This window comes from Chiloscyllium plagiosum, unplaced genomic scaffold (genome assembly GCF_037043375.1).
Source record: "Chiloscyllium plagiosum isolate Xiang-an unplaced genomic scaffold, Cpla_swu_hap1 HiC_scaffold_29, whole genome shotgun sequence".
Taxonomy (NCBI): domain Eukaryota; kingdom Metazoa; phylum Chordata; class Chondrichthyes; order Orectolobiformes; family Hemiscylliidae; genus Chiloscyllium; species Chiloscyllium plagiosum.
Window position 1 is genome coordinate 7,855,637 of NW_028270167.1, and position 26,654 is coordinate 7,882,290.

General features: G+C 42.1%; 1 protein-coding gene across 5 annotated transcripts in view; it reads left to right on the top strand.

Annotated features, from left to right (window-relative positions):
- Positions 1 to 25,690, top strand: part of zbtb16a (zinc finger and BTB domain containing 16a) — a 276,188-nt gene extending 250,498 nt beyond the window's left edge. For all 5 annotated transcript variants that reach the window (XM_043676535.2, XM_043676534.2, XM_043676533.2 and 2 more), the window contains exons 6-7: positions 3,384 to 3,551; positions 19,067 to 25,690. In XM_043676535.2, coding sequence (XP_043532470.1) covers positions 3,384 to 3,551; positions 19,067 to 19,296 — 398 coding nt within the window. In that variant the 3' untranslated portion in view covers positions 19,297 to 25,690. The remainder of the gene's footprint in view (positions 1 to 3,383; positions 3,552 to 19,066) is intronic.
- Positions 25,691 to 26,654: the final 964 nt, after the last annotated feature.

Below are 26,654 nucleotides of genomic sequence, written 5' to 3' on the forward strand. Positions count from 1 at the left end.
GGCTTGGCTAGCGATGCCCTCATCCTGTGAATGAATTTTTAAAAAAACTTGAAAGGGGATTTGCTGCATCATTAGGTATGTATGTGCTGAATTATGCACAACAGGCAGTTTGCCGGAGGAAATAAATTGGAGGAATAAGGGACTGGGATGAATCGGGTTGTTCTCGAGGAGTTGGTGCCCACTGGTTGGTTTTCTCCTGAGCCAGTCAGTCATCCTATTTTCTGTCAATGTGCAGATGAGGCTTGACTGTGATCTAACTGTCAGGAAGTGGCATTTAATCAGATGCCTTTCTCTTTCAAAGAGCTGGCAGAGATGTGATGGCCACTTCCTCCACTGTAAAGTTTTACAGGTGGAACAGAATGAAGTTCACATCGATTACAAAAAACAATTAGCTCGGATTTAACTCTGCCAATTGGCACAGGTGTGAGAATGTGATTAGTGAAAATAAACCTTGCAACCTTGGACCTTCCTGAAAATGGTTTCGTTATCTGGGTCAGTTTGCAATGAGTACTGTTTCCACCCCTTCCTAGCACTGACCAGCTTTGAAGTGGATGGAGAGAGAAGGGAGACATTCAGAAAGAACTGGTGGGATGAATGGGACAGGGGGATCGGCAGTGGTTCAAGGACAATTTATGCAAAGCCATTGATTGACTTCAGTGCAGTGAAGACTGTGGGTTGCTGTTGGTTTAAAAGCCTGAGCTGCTAAGCTTCTATGTTGAAATGTAGGGGATGTTACACAGCCAGCCGCATCCTTGCCATCTGCCCAAACGTAGCGGCTACACAAAAAAGTCTCCGCTTGTTGCATTTCACTGGATTATCCTCGCAGGTTGGGGGTTGTGCAATGGTGAATATTCTCTGCTGTGATAAATAGATACATCAACTAGAGGATTAGACATTACTAAGACCAATAATTAGCAAATTAAAGCATCTGATGGCTAGATTTTGTTTGAATGGCCACTGTAAATAGTTCTGGTTCTGTGGCATCATTTCAGATGTTAGCTTTGAAGGAAAGATGCTTTTCTCTTTTAATTTGCCCCTCTCGTCAAGTTTTGAATGGAGTGAGTCTTCTGTTGTGTGTGCACTTCTGCAACTCCTCCCATGATTTGTCTGGCTGACTGAGCCTATCAAAGTGACCCTGGAATAAAACAAACAACTGTGGGTGCTGGAACTCTGAAACAACGCCTGAAATTGCAGGGGAAACTCTCAAGGATGTGAAGAAAGGTCACTGGGCCTGCAATGATATCTCTGCTTTCTCTCCCCAGATGCTGCCAGACCTGCAGAGTTTCTGCAGCAATTTCTGTTTTCATTTCAAAGTAACACTTGGCTCTGCTAAGCTCCTGTCCCTTTAGCCTCTATGTTTGATGGTGAGGTGGGAATGATTGAGAATGCTAAAACAGAGGTCGTCCAGAGACTTTCCCCCTCCTGGCTTCCATCTGGAGCCTTCTCCGGGGAAACCTGTTTTTGAATGCCAAATAACATGAGGACTTGGGTTAACTGACATCACACCTCATGTCTTATAGTGTACTCAGGGTCACAGTCTGTGCTTGTATGTGAAATGAGGGGACCTATAGGAGAACACTGCAATGGCTCTGGGGTGAAAATAATTAGGATTCAGTTTATTGTCACATGCACTCACATGAATACAATGAAGAGTTTGCAAGTCGCCATTTACTGTGTGATCTTAGATTCCTGGGTGCAAATTCTCAATTACAAAGTTTTAGGGGTAAAGTAAAGAAATAAAAAGTCTAGTAATAAATTAGAAAGAAAGAGGTATAAAAGTTCAGAATAACTGTCCTCCCATCTCAGATTGTGCTGAACTTCACCTCAACTGGGAGTCCCAAGAATCTGAGTCCACATCAGGAAATGAAAATTAATCATTTAAAAAAGTATCACCTTGTCCAGCACCTTGTAGGGGACTGTCAGAAAGCAAGTGAAGGACCTGGAAAAGTGTTCAGTTACTGGATCCTGCAACAAAATGCAAGTCGCTGCGCTTTAAAGACTCTTCCGATAGGATACAGAATTTAACTTCAGAGGATCCTCAGCCAGTTCCCCTGGCCAATAGGTACAAGGTTCCTGGTCGAAACCACTAAGAGATGGTGGTGATGATGGAACACGCTGGGTTGAAACCAGTTTGTATGCTGAACTCCTATCGCAACAATCTGTCTGCGACTTCAAATACACCCATTACTTTGGTCTCAAAGTTGTTGGAATTTTCATTTGTTTTTTTTTTCAGAGCTCAAGATAAATCTGGAATTTTATGAAACCTAAAAATTTAATTTTTCCTTGATCATCTTTTTTCGTAGGACTTTGCCTAGAAATTGTCTCTTGCTTTGATGTAAACAACAGAAGGCACTGCCCTTCAAAGGGAATCTGTTGTGAGAAATGGCTGAGGGATGCATGGGATGTTTGATGTATAGTATGACACTGCACACTGGCAGATTCAAACTTGCTCTTAACATTTCTGCTGCTTTCTCTTTATTCTCCTTTTTTCTTTCACTGACTTCAATATATGATTGTAACTTTGTTCCTCAACATTTAAATGTGGACATTTTGAAGTGTAGTCACGGTCATGATGTAAGAAACACAGCAGCCAATCATCTCACAATGTGCCAGTGATGATTGGCACAGTGTGCCAGTGACCAGTTCATCAGTTTTTGCAGTGTTGGGGAAGGGCTATTCACCAGGACACCAGGAAAGAAGTCTCCTCCTCCTCTTCAAAACAGAGCCATGGGGTCTTTTATATCGACCGGAGAGAGCAGATGTGTGTCATAACATTCCTTTTTCTGGACCCGAAGCGTTAACTCTGATTTCTCTCCACAGATGCTGCCAGAACCACTGAGCCTTTCCAGCAATTTCTGTTTGTATTCCCTGTCAATGCTTTTCCCTGATTTTATAAGCACACTTGATTCCATCTTTATATCATGTCACTTTTCATTTGGAAGTTAGTCGTATTCTGCTCTGAATTATTTCTAGCCATTTTTAATCGCCCTCTTCAGAGACATGATTGCACACCACTGGAGCAGGCAGGACTTGAACCAGGACCTCCTGGACAAGAGGTAGGGACGCTACCACTGCACCACAAGAGCCCTTCTGCGTCATTTCAAATGCGAGTAAATCTTTCTGTTGTGATGGGGTGAGCAAAGTGTGATAATCAGTTCTGCTGAAAGCTCACTGGACTCAACGTTAAATCTGTTTTCCTCTCTCTCTTGTGACTGATGCTGTCAGTGCTGCTGAATTTCTCCAGCAATTTCTGTGTCATATCTCCAGCTTCCTCAGTTCTTTGTTTTCTCTCATGACAGTCGAGGTGTGGTTTTGGTGAGGTTATTAAAGATTGTTCATTACTCGAATGGCCCTGAGCAGTTTTGCTTCTCCTCTGTTCCTAGGTGACCACCCGTACGAGTGCGAATTCTGTGGGAGCTGCTTCCGAGATGAGTGTACTCTGAAGAGTCACAAACGCATTCACACTGGGGAGAAACCCTACGAATGCAACGGATGTGGGAAGAAGTTCAGTCTGAAACACCAGCTGGAGACTCACTACAGAGTTCACACAGGTAAGGCTTGACTATCAGGACCACCCATTGCTCAACGGTAAGCTAGAGGCTTTTAGAAGCCACCTTCTCATGGGATATCATCGCTGGTTGCTTATTGACACTTTATAGAATCCCAACAGTGTTCAAAAAGGCCATTCAGCCCATCCAGTTTGCATTAACCTTTTGAAGAGCAACCCACCCAGACCTAGCCCATCTCTGTCACCCCTCATTTACTATGCCTAATACTAGAATCATAGAATCCCTGACACTGGGGAAGTATGCCAGGCAGTCCATCATCTCCAAACTAACCCTCCAAACAGCATCCCATCCCGACCCATACCATCCCTGCAATCCCCATGGATAACCCTCCTTGCTCACACATTCCTGGACACCGTGGGCAATTTAGCATGGCCAATGCACATCTTAGGACTGTGGGAGCAAACTAGAGCAACTGGCGCAGACAGTGGGAGAATGTGCAAACACCACACAGCCAGTTGCCTGAGGCGGGGATCAAACCCAGGGCCCCGGCGCTGTGAGGCAACAATGCTAACTATTGAGCCACCGTGCCACCCTTGTTGCTCATCTCTTCTTACCCTCTAACCTAGCTTGCTAGGTTATTTCAGAGGGCAGTTAAGATTGGATTGCTTTACTGTACGTCTGGAGTCATCTCACCTGTAAGCCAGCTCAGGTAGGGATAGCAGAATTCCTTCCGTAACGGGCATTGGTGAACGAGGCAGAGATTAACAAGAGTCAGAGTTATTAATTGAATTCAAATTCCATCAGCTACTGAGTGGGGTGCGGGTGGTGGGCGTTTGGGCATTTGGATTACTGGTCTGATCCTGTGAATTTTCTTTTGGATCACCATCTCCCTTTAAGCTATAGGGTCTATGTTAGTGTGTTTACAATCACAGCTCATCCTGTTCAGTGCTAGTATAGAGTCATAGAGATGTACATCATGGAAACAGACCCTTCGGTCCAACCCGTCCATGTCGATTCAACTTAGTCCCACCTGCCAGCACCCGGCCCATATCCCTCCAAACCCTTCCTATTCATATACCCATCCAAATGCCTCTTAAATGTTGCAATTGTACCAGCCTCCACCACTTCCTCTGGCAGCTCATTCCATATACGTACCACCCTCCATGTGAAAACGTTGCCCCGTAGGTCTCTTTTTTTATATCTTTCCCCTCTCACTGTAAACCTATGCCCTCTAGTTCTGCACTTCCCCACCCCAGGGAAAAGACTTTGTCTATTTACCCTATCCATGCCCCTCATAATTTTGTAAACCTCTATAAGGTCACTCCTCAGCCTCCGACACTCCAGGGAAAGCAGCCCCAGCCTGTTCAGCCTCTCCCTATAGCTCAAATCCTCCATCCCTGGCAACATCTTTGTAACTCTTTTCTGAATCCTTTCAAGTTTCACAGCCTCTTTCCGATAGGAAGGAGACCAGAATTGCATGCAATTTCCAATAGTGGCCCAACCAATGTCCTGTACAGCCGCAACATGATCCCCCAACTCCTGTTTTCAATACTCTGACCAATAAAGGAAAGCATACTAAACGCCGCCTTCAGTATCCTATCTACCTGCAACTCCACTTTCAAGGAGCTATGAACCTGCACTCCAAGGTCTCTTTGTTAAGTAACACATCCTAGGACCTTACCATTAAGTGTATAAGTCCTGCTAAGAGTTGCTTTCCCAAAATGCAACACCTCGCATTTATCTGAATTAAACTCCATCTGCCACTTCTCAGCCCATTGGCCCATCTGATCAAGATCCTGTTGTAATCTGAGGTAACCCTCTTCGCTGTCCACTACACCTCCAATTTTGGTGTCATCTGCAAACTTACTAACTGTACCTCTTATGTTCGCATCCAAATCATTTATGTAAACATTTGGTTTACTGGTCTGATCCTGTGAATATTCTTTTGGATCACCATCTCCCTTAAAGCTATAGGATCTATGTTAGTGTGTTTACAATCACAGCTCATCCTGTTCAGTGCTGGTATGCAAATCTTCAGTTAAAGTTGTGGCTCTGTTCCTGAAAATCTCAACTTTAGGTCAAACACTGGTTCTCATGGAAATAAATTGTAAATCTTTAGTTAGACTATGTAGCACATTCCATATCATAGACAAAAAAATATTTAAATATTATCCACTTGGACGAGGATTTACTGATAAAACTTCAGTAGTCTAAATCTCTCCTCATTCACTTGCAGGATCTAGAATTCCAATGAACCCATTACCATTCAATTATTCTATGTTGGATTCCAGTGTATTATTAAACACTTACCGATTCTCTCAGGATTCAGAAACCCCTTCCCATTCATGAAATTCTAATCAACTCCATGCCACTCACACCATGTACGCAGGGTTCCAATAGATCCCTTCCTGTTATTTAAGATTCAGACATTCAATGTCCTACTGTCATCCACTGTAGAGATGTCTTCAAAGCGATGTTGCTGTTAACATTTCTAAACACCTTCACTACAGTGAACATTGTTGGCCTTTCACACATTAATGGCTTCTTCCAAAGATTGTACTGGGCTTGGTAACAATGCGCTTTAACATTTCACTCCCTTGTAGCGTGAAAGATTAAATGCGCTGTAGCTCAGAATTATAAATTGGTGAGTCTGTCTACTCTTTTTTTTTAGTTAAATGAAAAGCTAATTTGAGTTAGGTCAAAGAAATACTGATTGAAGCAGAACCTTTTGTGGTAATTTAGTATCGGCACCATTTAACTGTGTGATGCTTGGAGGGTGAGCGGCAAATCCTAATGTTGATGTTGCAGTGTGTTAATCTGTGAACTGCTGCAGGCCAGTCTGCTGAGCTGCTTTCCATACTCTGCTGTGGCTGAGGCAATCTGAGCGATGGAGCACTTTGTCATGAGGATTGAAAAATCTGAAGTTGTGAAAATGCCAAAGGCTAAAATCAAGTCTCCTACCCCTGTCCGTGAGCTTTAAAATCCATTAATGCACGACTCAGTGAGATCTTAATTAGATTCCCCTCCACCTCAAATGTTGCTAAATTAAATTGACTTTTGTTTTTCCCCGTTTGTATTCATCAAAATTTTCCCATTCTGCTATTCCTGATGTGCTTTATTTTCACAGCAGTTCCTCCAACCCAGCAACCCATCTGATGTGAAATATCTCCCATTCAAATAACTCATGCTCTGTTACACTTAACCCTCACACACATGTGCACCCTCGGACTCATTCTACCCCTCTCGCCTTTACTCCCCCTCCTGTGCTGTTACAAAAATTTTGATACTTTTACTTTCCTCTGGTGAATTTAGTTTGCTCCTTACAAAAATGGCAGGAAAGAACATAAACCAGGGAATTAGGGCTAAAAGGGGACTTGAAATGTTTTTGGAAAACAGGATTAAGGAAAATCCCAAGATGTTTTACCCATATATTAGGAGCAAGAGGGTATCTAGGGAAAGGGTAGCTCCCCTCAAGGAAAAAGGAGGCAATTTATGCGTGGAGCCGGAGGAAGTGGGTGAAGTCCTTAACGAATACTTTGCATCAGTATTCATAATGGTGAAGGACAGGGATGGTGAGCCTCGGGAGGGTTTGTTATTATTCAAGGGCATCTCAATATAAAAAAGGTGTTGAGTGTTTTGCAAAGCATTAAGGCAACAAGTCTATCCTAGAATGCTGAGGATCTTGCTGGTGCCTTGTACAATTTCTTTGTCTCCTCCTTAATGACAGGTGAGGTCCCAGAGGACTGGCGAATACCCAACATTGTTCCTTTGGTTAAGAAGGGCAACAGGGATTATCTGAGAAATGACAGGCCAAGGAGGTTATGTTGGTGGAAGGGAAATTATTGAAGAAGATTTTGAGTGATAGTGTGTACTCACATTTGGAAAAATATGGACTTACTAGGATGTTTTTGTGTGGGCAAGGTTGTGTCTCACAACTTGATTGAGTTTTTTTGACGAAGTGACAAAGCTGATTGATAAGGGCAGGGCGGTAGATGTTGTCGATATGGCAGGACTTTCGACAAGGTTCCTTATGGCAGATTGATCCAAAAGGTGAAGTCCCATGGAATCTGCAGTGAGTTGGAAGATGGATACAGAGCTGGCTTAGTCATAGAAATGATGTGGAGGTGCCAGTGTTGGACTGGGGTGGACAAAGTTAAAAATCACACAACATAGGTTTAGGGAGAGAGGGGAAAGATATAAAAGAGACCTAAGTGGCAACGTTTACACAGAGAGGGTGGTGCTTGTATGGAATGAGCTGCCAGAGGAAGTGGTGGAGGCTGATACAATTACAGCATTTAAAAGGCATCTGGATGGGTATATGAATAGGAAGGGTTTGGAGGGATATGGGCTGGGTGATCGCAGGTAGGACTAGGTTGGGTTGGGATATCTGGTCGGCATGGACAAGGTGGACCGAAGGGTCTGTTTCCATGCTGTACGTGTCTATTACTGTATGTCCAGGTTATAGTCAAATAGGTTTATTTGGAATTACAAGCTTTCAGAGCGCTACTCCTTCATCAGGTAGCAAGTGTGTTTTTTTGACTGGAGACCTGTGACCAGTGATGTTCTGCAGGGATCAGTCCAGGGGGCCCTGGTCATAATATATATAAATAATATATATATAAAATATATTATAAATAATTGGAGAAATGTAGGTGGCCTGATTATTAAGTTTGTAGACAACACAAAGATAGAGTCAGCTGCGGATAGTGAGGAGGATTTTCAGAAGATACAGCAGGATCTGTATAGGCTGGAAACTTGGGTGGAGAAATGGCAGATGGAGTTTAATCTGGACAAATACAAAGTGATGCATTTTGGGAAATCTACTGCAGGAGGGCTGTAAATGGATCACTGGACCTAAAACATTAACTCTGATTTCTCTCCACACATGATGCCAGACCTGCTGACCTTTTCCAGCAGTTTCTGAGCATTACTAAAGGGCATAGGTTTAACGTAAAAAGGGGTAAGTTTAAAGAAAATGTGAAAGGCAGGTTTTTTTTTTACAGAGAAGGTGATAAGTACTTGGAATATACTGCCAGAGGTGGATGCAATAACAACATTTAAGAGGCATCTTGACACATATGAGTAGGCAAGGGATAAGGGCATGTGGAAGGAAAAAGGTTTTTGGTTCAGAAAGGCATCATGTGACCATACAGTCTTGGTGGGGCAAAGGACCTGTTCCTGTGCTGTACTGTTCCTGGTTTGGTCTTAAATACTATGCCATTTTGGACCCCAATCGAAGTTTCCTGGCTTACCTTCAAGTACAAATGCACCCCTTGCATTCACTCCTTGTTTATCAATTTCTTCTTAACACCGAATGGTGTTGTGGTATCTTTAGGTGAGGAGTTTACCAATCTATAAACATATTGCTTTAGTTTCAACTACCTTGGGCTTAGGATGTTCCAAACTTTAAATTTATTTGTGCTGTTTGCAAGCAGTCAAAAGATGAATTTCAGAATTTAGCGACATCTCCGAACCTTTGATTACCGTGGGTTTGATTTTCAGTTTGGTGAGGTAATACTGAATTAACAGGAGTGAGAGTCCCACACTTCCTCGATTTTTGTAAAAGAGTGATTTAAGAAGATGATAGGCTGGGTGTGATTAACTTGTGTGTTATATAAATGTCGTTATTGAAGAGTTTGGATTGTGAACTAGTTCCACTTAAATTCTCTCATAGACACAAACTAAAACTTATCAGTATGGGTGATAAATGGGTTTTAGAGTCATAGAGATGTTCAGCATGGAAACAGACCCTTCAGTCCAACCTGTGTATGCCGACCAGATATCCCAACCCAGTCTCGTCCCACCTGCCAGCACCCTATGAGCAGACAGAGTAAATATTAAAGAGCATTAACATGCTTTCTGTTGAGAAGGAGATGGATTTTCTTCTTGCTTAGCAGAAAGGCTCATAGCATGGAAATCTTTTGTTACTCAGTTTTCAGATTTCCTGATTGAAATTAGATGTAAGAAGTGATTTCTCTTAAAGAAAGGAATGGTTATGTAATAAGTTACTTCAGTGTAAGGATTGTAGTATGGAAATTTCTAACCAGAAGTGCTTGGTTAGAACCCTGAAGGAGTTGCTTGAAGCTGTGAAAGTCTTAATTTCAGTTGTGACCTAATCAAGCAAGAGGCTAGCAAAGTCTCAAGATTGGAATTTGAAAGAAGCCATTAAGTTGAATCGACAGTTATGGTAGAGAAGCAAAAACTCTGGTGTTTGAGTACTATAATGTAATGGGATAAATTAGAGTATTTCTGGTATTTGTTTTGGAATGTTTCAGATTGTGCTAATATGTAATCTATTTATCTTATTTTCTTTTGTGTTTTATAAACTTCTGCTTTGTTGTTAAGGCCAAAGTTGTAGCATTGCACACTTTTGTGTTTTAGTGAAAGACCATTTTGATAGATAAAAAATGTGATCTAACAAGCCAGATTTAAGTCTGCAATCTGTCATATCCTATACTAACATCAGCTGGGATCATAACTGAGATTAGCCATAAAGGAGTTAACACTTAAATATTGGATGTATTCTGTCAAATGTAGAAGATTGCGGGTTGCTGGATTGATGTGTTTAAAATATTGAATAATTTGATATGATAGGAAGAGAGAAAATTGTTTATTTGAGGAATTAAAAACTTGGAACACTGTCATAGGATGGAAGAATTCAGGAATTCCAGGGAACTATGTCATGCAAAGGATAGTTGAAGTCTGGAATTCACACTCTCAAGAAGTTTGTGGAATCTGGGAGGACAATTAAAATATTCGAGATACAGGCCTACAGATTTCTGATAGGGTTAGGATATTGAGGGATAGGCTCAAGGGACTGAATGGACTGTTTCACTTTCAATTTGTGTATCTATTGTATTTTGATCAATCTCACTCAATGTATCTTTTTGAAGATGACAAATCTGGAGATGTAACACAATATTTGACCTTTGATGCGTTGTGGATTGAGCTGTCACACAAGTGTGAAGAATTTCTCTCTTGTTGAGTATAAAGCCACCTGACCATAAGTCAGTCCTTGCTGGAAGGATTCTGCAGTGTAAAATTCTACTGCTGTCATCCTTGACTGCTTCCATAACTTACCCTAATTGTTTGCTGAAATGAGCCAAAGCTTATGGCTTTGTTTTTGTTGGTGATTTATCGTCCAGAGTGTGGCAATAACTGAACGATACTCTGGGGATTTATTCTGAATCATTTGCACTTAGCCACACCCACCGCTCTGAGACCATAACTTCCCCTTCTGTTCTGTTTGTGGATGCCTGACCTTGACTGTACGCTAACTTTGGTAACACGGTGTCATTCATGAGGCCATTCATCCATGAAAGAGATTGTAGATTACTTCCACACTCACCGAAGGCCCATTTTCTGACATCTGGTTTCTCCATGTCTGCTCTCCCTTTCTACTCTCCTCAGTCCTGTGCTTTTTTTTCCCGTCTGGTTGGGGTGGCTAATCATTTGATTGTAAATTGAGGGGCATTTTGGTTTGACTGGGTTTGAGCAGAGGGTGGGATGCTACCACGGCAAGGGCTGGAGGCAAGTGGAGGAGGAGGGAGTCGGTGAGGTGGGTAGTTATTGCCAGATTAAGTGAGGAAGTGTTTGTGGCTCTTGTTGCCAGGATCATGAGGACTTTACAGCACAGAAATAGGCCATTCAGCCCAACAGGATATTGCTCCACATGAACCTCTTTCACCAATGGAGTCTTCTAATCCTTTGCCTTCATCTAAATTATACCTCAAATAGATCTGTCCATCGCCTTCACCACACCCTATGGAGGTGGTTTTTCTCTCTCTCCACTTTATCCAGCTTCTCCATTGACTTTGGATACCCATTAGCTGAAAGGAGCTGACGCAGGACTGCCCCAGGGAAATCTTGCGCTGTTGGGCACCCTGAGTCCAGTTACAATTCCACCATCCATGTTTGGGAGTGGTAAGCTATTGCCTTGTTCAGCCCGGTGTAGTTCACGTGTCTGACCAACTCAGCAAGCAAGTTAATGAGAAGGGGCTCCACTTTAATCCCAGACAAGAGATTTGATGGAAAGCAGGAATTGCTGGAAAATCTCAGCAGGTCCAGCAGCATTTGTGGAGAGAAAGCAGAGTTAATGTTTTGGGTCCAGGGACCCACCTTCAGTTTGCCAGCAGCTCCTACAATAAACAAGTTAATGGAGAAGCTGGATAAAGCAGAGAGAGAACAAACACCCCATAGGATATGGTGGAGGCGATGGACAGCTCTATTTGAGGTATAATCTAGATGAAGACAAAGGATTAGAAGGCTCCATTGGTGAAGAAGGTTCATGTGGAGCAATATCCTGTTAGGCTGAATGGCCTATTTCTGTGCTGTAAAGTCCTCATTCTGTGCAAAAAGAAGAGTTGTCCATCTAAAAGTTGCTTCAGTCAGGCTGGTTACACTGTCATCACAAGGAGATGTTAACTCTGGTAGTTAAGGCAACTTGCATCAACCAGCTACCTGATCAAGGAGCAGTACTCCGAAAGCTAGTGCTTCCACATAAACCTGTTGGACTATAACCTGCTGTTGTGTGATTTTTAACATCAACCACATACAGCGACTTGGCCAGCAGAGCTGGGCCATGAAGGCATCTTCTGGGGAAAGGGGGCCCCTGGAGTGAGGGCTATATGCCTCCTTAGTCAGAGTACAGCCTCAGCGCCCTTGACTCTGTGGTTGAATTAATTGTGTCTAAATCACTTGGGTGACAGGATTGCTGATTTGGGAAATGAGGTCAGTGAAAATTTCAGAAGCAAGTATACAACGAGTTGAATTAATTTGCAAACAAAATCTATTGCAATTTTATGTAATTCCCCAATTTTTAACAGCTGTTTATAATTCAAGTACTGCACAAATTGATTTGATTATAAATCTGTTGTGATGGGCAGGTGTAAAAAACATGAAGCTGAATAGTGGCACCCAACCCTGAACTAGACTGTTAGCTCACAGATATCTCTCAATGCCATTGATTTGCAGTCTGCATCTCGCATGGTCTCACAATCATTTTGAAAGGTGATGTTAAATCCCTAATAGGGAAATAGTGGCTAAAGCTCAGTTCAGTGGCTAATACGCTGTGTCGGTGTCAAGCATACCAAGTTAAAAATTACACAGCACCAGGTTATCGTCCAAGAGGTTTATTTGGAAGTACAAGCTTTTGGAGCACTACTCCTTCATCAGCTACTTCCAAATAAACCTGTTGGACTGTAACCTGGTGTTGTGTGATATTTAACTTTGTCCACCCCAGTCCAACACCGGCACCGCCACATCAAGCATAGCAAGGCACATTAATCAGACGGTTAGTGACGCTGAGAGGAATTGAAGGGCCGTGGGAGCCATGTTGGTAATTGTGATCAGGACTTTGTGCTCACGAAGAGGGGAAACACCAGCCCTGTCTGGTTGGGGTGAATGATCTTTATGCATGTTATAACTTTTATGTTTTTTTGTTATTCGTTCATGGGATATAGTTGCTGCTGCTTGGAATAGCATTAGTTGCCCAGACTAGACACAGTTGCCCGAGAGAAGGTGCTGATGAGCTGCCCCCTTGAACTAATACAGTCTGTAATGGATGGGTACACCCACAGAACTGTTAGTCATGGAGTTCTGGGATTTCATCCCAGCCACAATAAAGGATGGCTGATGTGTTGCCAAGTCCTGATGATGCAGTCCTTGGAAGGAACTTAGAGGTGATGGTGTCCCCAAATATATGCTGCCCCTGTCATTGTGGAGGTCACATGTTTGGAAGGTGCTGTTATATAGAGTCATAGAGATATACAGCACGGAAACAGACCCTTCGGTCCAACCTGTCCATGCCGTTCAGATATCCAAACTCAATCTAGTCCCACCTGCCAGCACCCGGCCCATATCCCTCCAAACCCTTCCTATTCATATAGCCATCCGGATGCCTTTTAAATGTTGCAATTGTACCAGCCTCCACCACTTCCTCTGGCAGCTCATTTCATACACGTACCACCCTCTGTGTGAAAAAGTTGTCCCTTAGGTCTCTTTTATATCTTTCCCCTCTCACCCTGAACCCTCTAGTTCTGGACTCCCTGACCCCAGAAAAAAGACTTTGTCTATTTACCCTATCCATGCCCCTCATAATTTTGTAGACCTCTATAAGGTCACCCCTCAACCTCCAATGCTCCATGGAAAACAGCCCCAGCCTGTTCAGCCTCTCCCTATAGCTCAAATCCTCCAACCCTGGCAACAACCTTGTAAATCTTTTCTGAAACCTTTCAAGTTTCACAACATCTTTCCGATAGGAAGGAGACCAGAATTGCATGCAATATTCCAACAGTGGCCGAACCAATGTGCTGTACAGCCGCAACATGACCTCCCAAGTCCTGTACTCAATACTCTGACCAATAAAGGAAAGCATACCAGACGCCTTCTTCACTTTCCTATCTACCTGTGACTCCACTTTCAAGGAGCTATAAACCTGCACTCCAAGGTCTCTTTGTTCAGGAACACATCCTAGGACCTTACCATTAAGTGTATAAGTCCTGCGAAGGCTTGCTTTCCCAAAATGCAGCACCTCTCATTTATCTGAATTAAACTCCATCTGCCACTTCTCAGCCCATTAGCCCATCTGGTCCAGATCCTGTTGTAATCTGAGGTAACCCTCTTCACTGTCCACTACACCTCCAATTTTGGTATCATCTGCAAACTTACTAACTGTACCTCTTCTACTTGTATCCAAATCATTTATGTAAATGACAAAAAGTAGAGGGCCCAGCACCGATCCTTGTGGCACTCCACTGGTCACAGGCCTCCAGTCTGAAAAACAACCCTCCACCACTACTCTCTGTCTTCTACCTTTGAGCCAGTTCTGTATCCAAATGGCTAGTTCTCCCTGTGTTCCGTGAGATCTAACCTTGCTAATCAGTCTCCCATGGGGAACCTTGTCGAATGCCTTACTGAAGTCCATATAGATCACATCTACCATTCAGCCTTCATCAATCCTCTTTGTTACTTCTTCAAAAAACTCAATCAAGTTTGTGAGACATGATTTCCCACGCACAAAGCCATGTTGACTATCCCTAATCAGTCCTTGCCTTTCCAAATACATGTACATCCTGTCCCTCAGGATTCCCTCTAACAACTTGCCCACCACCGACATCAGGCTCACTGGTCTATAGCTCCCTGGCTTGTCTTTACCGCCCTTCTTGAACAGTGGCACCACTTTTGCCAACCTCCAGTCTTCCGGCACCTCACCTGTGACTATCAATGAAACAAATATCTCAGCAAGATGCCCGGCGATCACTTCTCTAGCTTCTCAGAGTTCTCGGGTACACCTGATCAGGACCTGGGGATTTATCCACCTTTATGCGTTTCAAGACATCCAGCACTTCCTCCTCTGTAATCTGGACATTTTGCAAGATGTCACCATCTATTTCCCTACAGTCTGTATCTTCCAAATCCTTTTTAACAGTAAATACTGATGCAAAATACTCATTTAGTATCTTCCCCATTTTCTGCTGCTCCACACAAAGGCCACCTTGCTGATCTTTGAGGGGCCCTATTCTCTCCCTGGTTACCCTTTTGTCCTTAACGTATTTGTAAAAACCCTTTGGATTCTCCTTAATTCTGTTTGCCAAAGCTATCTCATGTCCCTTTTTTCCCCCCTGATTTCCCTCTTAAGTATACTCCTACTTCCTTTATACTCTTCTAAGGATTCACTCGATCTATCCTGTCTATACCTTACATATACTTCCTTCTTTTTCTTAACCAAACCCTCAATTTCTTTAGTCATCCAGCATTCCCTATACCTACCAGCCTTCCCTTTCACCCTGACAGGAATATACTTTTTCTGGATTCTTGTTATCTCATTTCTGAAGGCTTCCAGCCGTCCCTTTACCTGCGAACATCTGCCCTCAATCAGCTTTCGAAAGTTCTTGCCTAATACTGTCAAAATTGGCCTTTCTCCAATTTAGAACTTCAACTTTTAGATCTGGTCTATCCTTTTCCATCACTATTTTAAAACTAATAGAATTATGGTCACTGGCCCAAAAGTGCTCCCCCACTGACACCTCAATCACCTGCCCTGCCTTATTTCCCAAGAGTAGGTCAAGTTTTGCACCTTCTCTAGTAGGTACATCCACATACTGAACAGAAAATTGTCTTGTACGCACTTAACAAATTCCCCTCCATCTAAACCTTTAGCACTATGGCAGTCCCAGTCGATGTTTGGAAAGTTAAAAATCCCCTACCATAACGACCCTATTATTCTTACAGATAGCTGAGATCTCCTTACAAGTTTGTTTCTCAATTTTCCTCTGACTATTAGGAGGTCTATAATACAATCCTAATAAGATGATCATCCCTTTCCTATTTCTCAGTTCCACCCAAATAACTTCACTGGATGTATTTCCAGGAATATTCTCCCTCAGCACAGCTGTAACGCTATCCCTTATCAAAAATACCACTCCCCCTCCTCTCTTGTCTCCCTTTCTATCCTTCCTGTAGCATTTGTATCTTGGAACATTAAGCTGCCAGTCCTGTCCATCCCTGAGCCATGTTTCTGTAATTGCTATGATATCCCAGTCCCATGTTCCTAACCATGCCCTGAGTTCATCTGCCTTTTCCGTTAGGCCTCTTGCATCGAAATAAATGCAGTTTATTAGTCCTACCTTGTCCCTGCTTGCCCTGACTGTTTGACTCACTTTGTTCTCAACTGTACTAGTCTCAGATTGATCTCTTTCCCCACTATCTCCCTGGGTCCCAACCCCCCCCCCACCTTACTAGTTTAAATCCTCCCAAGCAGTTCTAGCAAATTTCCCTGCCAGCATATTTCCCTTTCTAATTTAGGTGCAATCTGTCCTCCTTGTACAGGTCTCTTCTACCCCAAAAGAGATTCCAATGATCCAAAAATTTGAATCCTTCTCCCGTACACCAGCTCCTCAGCCATGCATTCATCTGCTCTATCCTCCTATTCCTGCCCTCACTAGCTTGTAGCACTGGGAGTAATCCAGACATTACTACTCTCGAGTACCTTCTTTTTAAATTTCTGCCTAACTCTCTGTAATCTCCCTTCAGAATCCCAAACTATTCCCTTCTTATGTCGGTTCCATTGTGGACAATGACCTCCCGCTGGCCCCTCTCCCCCATGAGAATGTTCTGCACTCTCTCTGAGACATCCTTGATCCTGGCACCAGGGAAACAACACACCATTCTGCTTTTTCACTGCTGGCCACAGAAACGTCTGTCTGTACCTTGGACTACAGAATCCCCTAACACAATTGATCTCTCGGAAGCTGATGTACCCTTCGTTGCATTAGAGCCAGTCTCAATACCAGAAACTTGGCTGTTTGTGCTACGTTCCCCTGAGAATCCATCACCATCTACATTTTCCAAAACAGCATACCTGTTTGAAATGGATAAATTCACAAAAATCTCTTGCCATAGGTGCCTACCTCTCTTACCCTTCCTGGAGTTAACCCATCTATGTGACTGTATCTGAGACTTTCCCCCTTCCTATAACTGCCATCCATCACATAATGTTGCTGCTGAAAATTCCTCATCGCTTCTGTCTGTCTCTCCAACTGATCCACTCGATCTGATAAGATTCGCATCCAGCAGCATTTATGGCAGATATAATCCGCAGTAACCCTTAAACTCTCTTTTCCAGCAATTTCTGTTGTTGTCTATGTTCACAGTGTTTGCCAATGAAGTTGGTTTATTTGGATGGTGTTGAGCTTCTTGGCTATTTCTGGAGCTACACACAACTAGTCATGTATTTATAATGGGAATGGCTTGTAGCTAGTTTCTTAAACAGGTGGAAAATACTTGAATTAAAAGCAGTCTTCAAATATCATTAAAGATCTGATAAACTTGTGTCTGTATTTTCTTCTCATTCAGAGTATGTAGAGGCATGCTATTTGTTCCCAGACCAGTATTTATTTCCCTGCCCCATTTACTCTTGAGGAAGGTTGAAGAACCACCTGCTGGATCATTGCAGTCTATTTGGCGTTTGGTACATTCCGTGCTGTTAAAAGGGGAGTGTTAGGATTTTAGTCCCGTGAATGAATAATCAATATATTTCTGAGTCAGGATGGTGAGAAACTTGAAGAGGAGCTTGTGGGTGGTAGTGTTCCCATGAACCTGTTGCCCTTTCCCTTCTCGTTTGTAAGGCCTGGAAGGTGTTAGTCGAAGAACAAGTTGCTGCAAGTGTATTTTGTGGATTAGTTCAGTAAACGCTGCTGGGCAAATGAATGTTTGAGAAGATTTTGACACTGGAAAAGTCTTTGACATTATTTGGCAATGATTTTGGCTTTGTACAGTGAACTTAAACATATCTAGCAAAATTGCTGCTTTAATGAAATAAAGCAGCTTCAAATGAGCAATAATTGATTTGGAAGTTCATGTCTGCACTTTCCAATATATTTTGTGTTGCTTTACTTGCTGTACTGTTTACATCATAATATTGAAATCTTTTCAACATCCTCTCTTCTGTCCCTATTTCGATTTTCATCTCCTTGCTCTCCTGTGCACATAAAATCCCTACAGTGTGGAAACAGGCCATTTGGACCAACAAGTCCACACCAACCCTCCAATGGATAACCCACCCAAACCCATTCTGCTACCCTATTATCCTATATTTACCCATGACTAATGCACCTAACCTACACATCCCCCCAACACTATGGGCAATTTAGCATGGCCAATTCACCTAACCTGCACATCTTTGAATTGTGGGAGGAAACCAGAACACCCAGGAAAAAAAACACATGCAGACACAGGGAGAATGTGCAAACTCCACAGTTACCCCCCAAGGCTGGAATCGAACCCATGTCCCTGGTGTTGTGAGGCAGCAGTGTTAACCACTGAGCCACCGTGCCACTCCTAAGTACTCCTTACTTGTGGGCTCTTCCACTGTGTTCACTGTGAGCAGGATTGGCTATGATTGTGATGCCCCTGCAGCTGAATAGACTGTGTGATGAATGGCCATCTTTTTCCAGATAATCTTTGTTCAGGCTATAGCAGGGGGGGGGGAGACAGGAGGGCTTAAAAATTGAAATAAGCAGAGGAGAGGAATTGGGATGAGAGAAAGATAAAATTGCTGGAGATAAGAGTATGGAGAAAAACAACAATTGGCTTTTGAGGGGCCGAAGGAATTGAGAATGGAGATTTGGAGGGGATGATAAGGGCAGCACAGTGAGGTTAACACTGCTGCCTCACAGCGCCAGGGACCGGGGTTTGATTCCAGCCTTGGGTGGCAGTCTGTGTGGAGTTTGCATATTCTCCCTGCATCTGCGTGGGTTTTTTGAGTGTTCCGGTTTCCTCCCGCAGTATGAAGATAAGCAGATTAGGTGGATTGGCCGTGCTAAATTGCCCCCTAGTGTCCAGGGATGTGTAGGCTAGGTGGGTTAACCATGGTAAATGTGGGATGGTGGGGTGTTGGGTCTGGGTTGGATGCTCTTCAGAGGCCCAGTGCAGATTCAATGGGCTGAATTGCCTCTATCTGCACTGTAAGGATTTATGATTCTACATTGTCTCTTGTGTTCCTCAGTGGGTGCTTTGATCTTCAAAGGATTAATGTGTTCTTATTTTGCCTCTTGCAGGTGAAAAGCCTTTTGAATGTAAACTGTGCCATCAACGGTCTCGGGACTACTCTGCTATGATCAAGCACCTACGCACCCATAATGGGGCATCCCCTTACCAGTGCACAATATGCCTAGATTACTGCCCAAGCCTTTCTGCTATGCAGAAGCACATGAAAGGCCACAAGCCTGAGGATATTCCACCAGACTGGAGAATAGAGAAAACTTATCTCTATCTGTGCTACGTCTAACCGTGAAAGCAAGAGAGGGGAAAGAAAACACTGCTGTGAATGTGGGGAAGAAAGTTTGATTTTTACTTTTTTTTTGAACCATTTTCTGTGTTACGCACAGCGTGCTTGGAATTACCTCGTGTTGTATGACCTCGTTCAGCTAATGATGTGTTTTTTTTCCCTGTTTGGATGTCCTCCTTTCATGTACAGGCTTGGGTCATTAAATAAGTCGCAAAATGTGACGGGCAGTAGCAACAAGTTTAAGTACTTAAGAGACTGCAAAGTGCCACAGCAGAGAAAGCAGTTTTGTTTTTGAGTGTGCGCGGTCATTACCAAATTATTCTTTTCTTAATTTTTGTGCTTTTTTTTATAAAGAAGATTAATGAAAAACGTCTCTACCAGGTTAGGTAAGAGTCAAAACATATTCTGAAAGCTACCTCTTATTTTTTTAAACTTTTTTTTGGCAAGTTATTAAAGCACAGTTTGCAGTATTTTGTGTTTTACGTTGTTGCCACAACTATTCATCTCATGCTTGAACCATCTGCTGCATTTCCTTTTGGTAAATTAACAGCACCTATATGTAAGGGTTGGGGTGGGGAGGGAGGGAGGGTACTTAGGGAATCTAGCTGTAGTTTGGGGAGAGGGTTGATGGGGCAGGGGTCTGGGAGGTGTCATTAAAAAAGAACTTGGGAAATGGGAGTGAAAAGTTGGGCTTAGCTGTGCACAGCAGTTACCTCTTGGCCAGCAGTGAAAAGGGAAAGTTGGGGGTGCCTTAAAAATGGAAAGAAAGTGTGTAATCCTTTAGTTGGAAAGGGAACAGTTGGTGATTTAGTTTCTAATGTGCGAGGGAAAGGACACAAGTGTTGAGCTTGAGTTAGGAGAACAGTCAGTGTAGTTTTGTTTAACTATAAAGGAAAGAGGAGAATCACTGGGGGCAGATTCTGGAATCTTGGTTGTGTGAGATTTTATGTGTGAGAGAGAGAGAGAGAGATGGATGTGTGTGTGTTTAAAGAGGGATGTTAGTAAAAGTATGTTGGAAATGGGGTGGGGGGGGGGGGGAGGTTCAAACCTACACCTTCAGGGTTGAGGAGCACTCTGTGAAGTTCAGACAGAGTTGGTTAGATATTTACAAAATTGTGATATTTTTGTAATAATTGTCAATCCTTTTACATTTGTAGGTTTCTGGTAGTCTTTCTGCCTCTGTGATGTGAAATATGATTTCTCTTTGTGAATATATGGGAATTCAAACAGTGTTGTTGTATCCCAATGTTAATTCATGCATTTAGCACTAAATCAAAAAGCAACAAAGTTACTTGGTAATATAAGCTCAAGTTATTAATTAAACCAGCAGGACATTGGATACACAAGCCAAGAGAGGGGGAAGCATCCTGTTGCCTAGCAACAAAGGACAATTTCTGCATGCAAAGGGGGAGTATTTGCTTGCATCTGACCGATGGACCTTTTGGTCAGAGAGAACAGTCCCATGAACTGTCGAGTGGGCAGGGGTGACATTGTTGCCAAAGTGGTATCAGGCTGAAAACTTACAAGATGTCCAGTTTCCTCCTCTTTCCCCCATTTCCCCTTTCCATCTCTCCCTCCCCTATTTCCTATTACCACCCTTTCCCCTTCTTAACCTCCCTCCATTCCTTATCTTCTCCTTCCCCCCTTTCTACTCTCGCCGCCCCCCCCCCCCCCCCACCCCCCAATGCCCCAATTTATAAAGTGGCTTTATGAAACGCACTTCAATCCTTATTGCAGACCATTAATCCTCTTGATTTTAGAGGGAAGCTTGGTCAGTAAAATGTTGGACAATAGATCAGGCTTGGTAATTTGAGAAGATCACTGCCCAATTATAGCACTTCTGCTATTGAAGATATTTGGGAATAATGCACCGACTTGTCAATGATGGAACCCAAATCCTTGTTCCTGATTTGCAAAATGTGTTGGAAGTTGAAAAACCCAAATGATTAATTGTGAGCATTTTTTTATCATTTTGTAAAAAAAAAAGTTAATTAAACTGGAGCTCCCTTTGATTTAGAACACAAATGTGGTGAATAGTGCTTTTAAGGATTATTACATATGGCCTTATTGTCCTTCAGACTGGTACTATATACAGTTCCAGTTCAACTGAGGCAGTCCATATTGAAGGTTACTGTGAGACTAAGCTGCAAATTTGATTAGCACTGCCATTCCCCTTTGAACATGACAGCAAAGATGTCCATGAACGGCTGGCATTTGCATTTTGAGAATATAATTTACTTGGAGGGCTGCTAATTGCCTCAAGTGGTGTCTCTTGTTTTTCAGTAAAGGAAATTGGACGTTTGAAATGAAACTCAAGGCTTGGCTGCACAGCCATTATCTTGGGGTTTAACCAAAGAAGTCAGTTGAAAAGAAGTCAGTTAATTCCACTAAGATTTAGAGTTCGCAAGTGGTAATGCGGGGATTCACTGTAGAATATAACCCATTTCATTTCACCGTGGTGATGGGGTTTTATGTAAAAGTCCTGTAAGTGGGGCAATTGAAACAAATGTTCAAAACTAAATTCATTTCTGTCTCTGGGATGATATTTGACTTCACTCATGGGCTTTTAGTTACTTTGTAAAAACTGAACCTGTGTTGCTTTTTCTCATGATATAGGAAAACCGATTGACCATCAGAACAAATATGACTGAAGAAAGCAGATTCTTATTACCAGAAAAGTGATTATAATTCTGCCTGCAGGACAGGTGGTGAAGGAAGTCAGATATTGGCATTTCATTGCTATGTCCAACCCCACAAAAACTCCTACCCAGTTGCCTATAGAGATTCTCTTTGAAACAAGTCAACCCTGTGAGCACAAACTCACAAGCCAAATGAAACAGTCCTTAATGTTTCCTGTTGGAAAATGCCTTTTGTGGGAAGTGGAAGTTGTGGTATCAGGTGCGGTATTTCAGATTGAACTGGTACCTTGGCGGTGTGTGCAACCTTTGAGTTAGGTTAATGTGCAGTGGCAACCTTTAAACCAGGTAATGCCTGAATCAGCAGGAGTGTAGGAGGACTGCCTTTGACCTTGGTTAGTGTCTTCCTTTGACCTGGGGCTCCCTGATGCTTTATCTTCAACCCTCCACGTTTTGAGTGTTCCCAGTCCCAAGGAGAAGAAGCAAGTTTTCCTGAAAATAAAAGATGATATGAAGTAAATCTTTGATTTAAGCTGATGCAAGTAAAGAGCAGTTTAGACCCTATTGATACAATTTCAATTGGATTGAATGTTACTGTAAGCAAGACATTAAGTGAGAACGAAGGCTGTGCAGCCAAGCTGAACCCGAAGCATTCACTGTTGTACTTCCTCTGTTATGTTCTCTAATGCAGCAAGGGTTTTCTGTAAATGTCTCCTTGTTTCTGTTGGAGTCACTGGGGTCAACTTTTAGACAGTGGCTGACACTGGGCCTTAACTGATCTAACTTGGCAACTCTTGACCTCACAAGCTAGAAACGGATCATATTTCAACAAGGGTAATGTTCGAATTGGTAACCAAGTTAAAGTCAACCCTGAGTCTATTAATTCAGTTGACCTTTTTAACCATTTGCTGATGTCAAGAATCCATGTTCTTTTTGGCAAGGCTGTGGCCACAAGAACCACCTAAAGTTGAACTACCTTCGAGGTTAAATGGATTTTCTTAGTGTTTGCAGCAAAAAACTTTAGGGTAGAGATTGATGTGTGTAGTGTCTGATTGTCATGTAAAAAAACCTACAAATTTAACAGATTTAATTTTACTCCACATCCACACATGTGTTGATCCCACTGTCAAATTCAGTGGACAGTTCTTTCAAAAAGTCAGGGATGCCCTGAACTTGTGTATTCCATGGGCTAACTACTGTTAAATTAGTCTGAGAAATTAATCACTATTAGAAGGCTTTGGGTCTTTTCCGCCACTCTGGTCACTCAAGCACATAAAGTATTGAGTTTTTGTTTCACTTTTTCTGAGGAGCAGTAGGAACCTTTTCTCCCCATTCACTCCCACTCTTCACTTCAGTCCAAACTATTCAGGGTCTACTTGATTGTCAGTGAAGCAGTTGAAAATCAAGTTCCCTAAAGGGGCAGATCATTCTGATCAGGTTTGAGGACCATCTGTGCCAAACCTGGATCATCATCAGTTCCCAGGCAGAGTTTTTGAGCTTTAATCTTCCCTAATGAACACACAACCAAATGTTTGTCGTACTGCGGGTCAGTTAATCTGCTAGCAATGAGTTTGTAAACTTGAGTTGTAGTTCACTTTGAATTTAATAGAGGGTGCATTTTGCTAAGGAATTGTTAATCACTTCCCTTACTTCCTGGATCATGACGATGCCTTGCATTACTGCCCCTGCCTTATGAATGGGTCCCTCAGGCCACAGGTTCCCATGGTTACTATTAAAGCTGCCATATGACAAACTAAGAAGTGAAACAGTGCTCAAAGGCAGAGCTGGTCATCCTGATGAATCACGTTTTCTCGATCCCAGTGAGATAGCAGGAACTCTTGTGTAATTTGACTACAATCTCTACTGGAGCATTAAGGTTGATGGAATTGATTCCACCGGACAGCAATCCAGAGTTGCACACCTTAATTGCTGGGTACAAATGCTTGGGCTGTTTTGGATCAGCAAGGGTTTCTATATTGTCTCTTGGTTGTTGGACTCCTGTAAGTGTGTGTATGTGTATGTGTGTGTGTGTATACCATTCATTCAATTTCCACTTAAAATAGTGAAGCATATCCAAAAGTACCACTGTCTATTTTCAACCTGCAATCCTGCATTATGTCTGGAGAAAGTTTTTGTGATCTGATCAAGACCAGCGTGCAGAGTAATTTTATCACTGGTAATGAAAGCAAGTGGAGGTGAAGACATTTTTCCTTAAAACACCATGTAGTCTGAATTTCTTTTAAGTTGGCTGCCTTTTGCATAGCACACAGCTTTGGGACAAAATTAAGAATTTATTTACGGTGGGACTGGGGAGGGGAAAGAAAAATCACTAGATTCCCAATGAAAAGTTTACGACACACTACTCACACACTCAATTATTATAATGCTATTCAATATAAGAGGGGGCCCTGCATAAGAGAAATTTGTTCAGTCAGTACATAGAAAAGAAAAATAATGTTGATGCTGGAAATCTGAATGGAAAATAATATGCTGGAGATCCTCAATAGGTCTTGTAGTGTCTGTAGAGAGAGAGAGAGACAGCATTAACATTTTGAGAATGGTCTGAGGAGAGTCATATTGAAACGTTAACTCTGTTTCTGTCACCACAGATGCTGCCAGACCTCCTGAGTTTCTCCAGCATTTTTCTCTTTTTTTGTTAGCACATAGCATTGGCTTGCAACTATTTTGATTTAGTGCAAAACATGCATAGTTACACTTGATATGTAATGTTTATGATGGTGTGCCTAAACTGTCTGCAATTTTGTTTTCATGTTCGTTATTTAAAACAATAATCGGGCTTGAACGCCTATTGCAGTCAAGTGTAGCATCGGTTCCTGAAGAGAAGGTGTTCCACACTTTGTATGTTGTTTTTTGGGAAGTGTTTTTTTTAAAAATCCTGCGTCCATTTTCCTTTTAGGGTTTGTTTCTTGTGCATTGTGCCAGTTTAAGATGGTGAAGACTTGTAATGTTGCAGAAAGAGCCATCCTGTTCATATATAAACACATAAAAATATATATATATATAGCACTGAGGACGGCCATTTTGGACCAAGTGTATTCATGGCAGTTGGCCATTTGTTTTGTTTTGACTTGTGACAGTGCATGTGCCAGTCTAATTGCTTTGTACTACAACTTTTTTTAATATAAAAGAAGTGTTTTATTATTTTTTTGAATTAATGTTATGGTTGAGTCTACCTCAGCACCTGTTGTTAGCCTACATTTAGAAGGTGCCATTTTCTTTAAATTTTTTTGTTCACAAGTTTTAAAAGATTTTTTTTTCCCTTGTTTGAATGAGAACTGTGTTTGGAATAGTGATTGCTGGTCCTGTCCTCATCAGTGCAAAACTCGTCAGAGTTGTGTGTGTGTGTGTGCGCGTGTGTGCACGCGCGCGAGAGAGAGAGAGAGTCTGTGTGTATGTGCGCGCACCCCATTCACAATGTGATGTAATCATTGAGCTTTGTTGCTGCCTCTTACTGTGTGACTCTGCTATGTCATTTTTTTTCAGTGTTCTGATGGGGGAAATTTAAAAAAAAAATGCTGCAGGTTATTTTTCTTCATGTGTCACTAAGTGAAGTTTGTGCCTTCAATAGCGAAAGAGAATATTTTTTACATCCTACTAACAGTAGATTTTTGTAGTGAACATTTTTTTGTATTTTATTTATAAGTCACGTAAATAAAAGAAAAGAAGAAGGAATAACAATTGTTTCAGTTGTATACCTTGACTCTGCAGTTAGAAAAAAAAATAAATGATGAAGTGCATTTCAGTGGTGTCTCATTCATTCTTTGCAAAGCAGTAGTCCCACCAAGGATTAAAATAACATTCACAAATGAAAACAGAAATTGCTGGAAATGCTCAGCAGATCTGGCAGCATCTGTGAAGGGAAATCAGAGTTAACATTTCAGGTCAAGTGGACATTTTTTTAAAACAGTCCTTTTCCCATTTCAATCCACGATCAAAACTACAGAATTTTTTTTAAAAAAATTGTCTACAATGTAAACTAGAAACTGAAGTAGACCATTTGGCTCTTCAAGTCTGGTTTCTATCAGAAAATTCTTGAAAATTATAGCTCATTGCAGGTGTCCTCAAAGAGGTGGACGTTAAGTGGGGCACAAGGTTATATTGAGTGTTCTTTTGAGGGGATAAGTGGTTGGTAATGATAGAGTTGAAAGGAACAGTCATATGGAAGCTTTAAGATGTTGCAGTTTGCAGTCTCCAGTCTTAAGGCACAGGTGTTTGTAGACTGACTAGTACCTCACTGGGCTTTGGGGCAATAGGATTTATGTAGTCACTGCCAGTGAAGTGACCATTTATCTGATCAATATTTCTTTTGTCCACTCAGAATAGTTTGAAGCTATTACAATGGTAATAAGCGGTGGCAAATCAATTAATTCCAACATGACTCTCTTACATTTTGAGCTCGGAAATAATGAGTTAGGAATCAGAGTTTGAATTTTGGCTAAATCCACAAACGAATGTGTGAATTCCATGAAGGGTTCAATCTTGGCATAGCCATTCAAGGGAGGAATGCTCTCCAAGGCTATTCAATTCCGAACTTTCCAGTGAAGCAGATATATCTGTGTCTATGCTGGAAATGAAAAAGTCACCTGTCCTTTGGTGGCCATCTTAGCTTTAACTGTCCATTTCTTAAATGAAATGGCAGTCCCAGAAAACTCTCTACTTGATACACTGCATAAATGAATGAGGAGAAAGTGAGGACTGCAG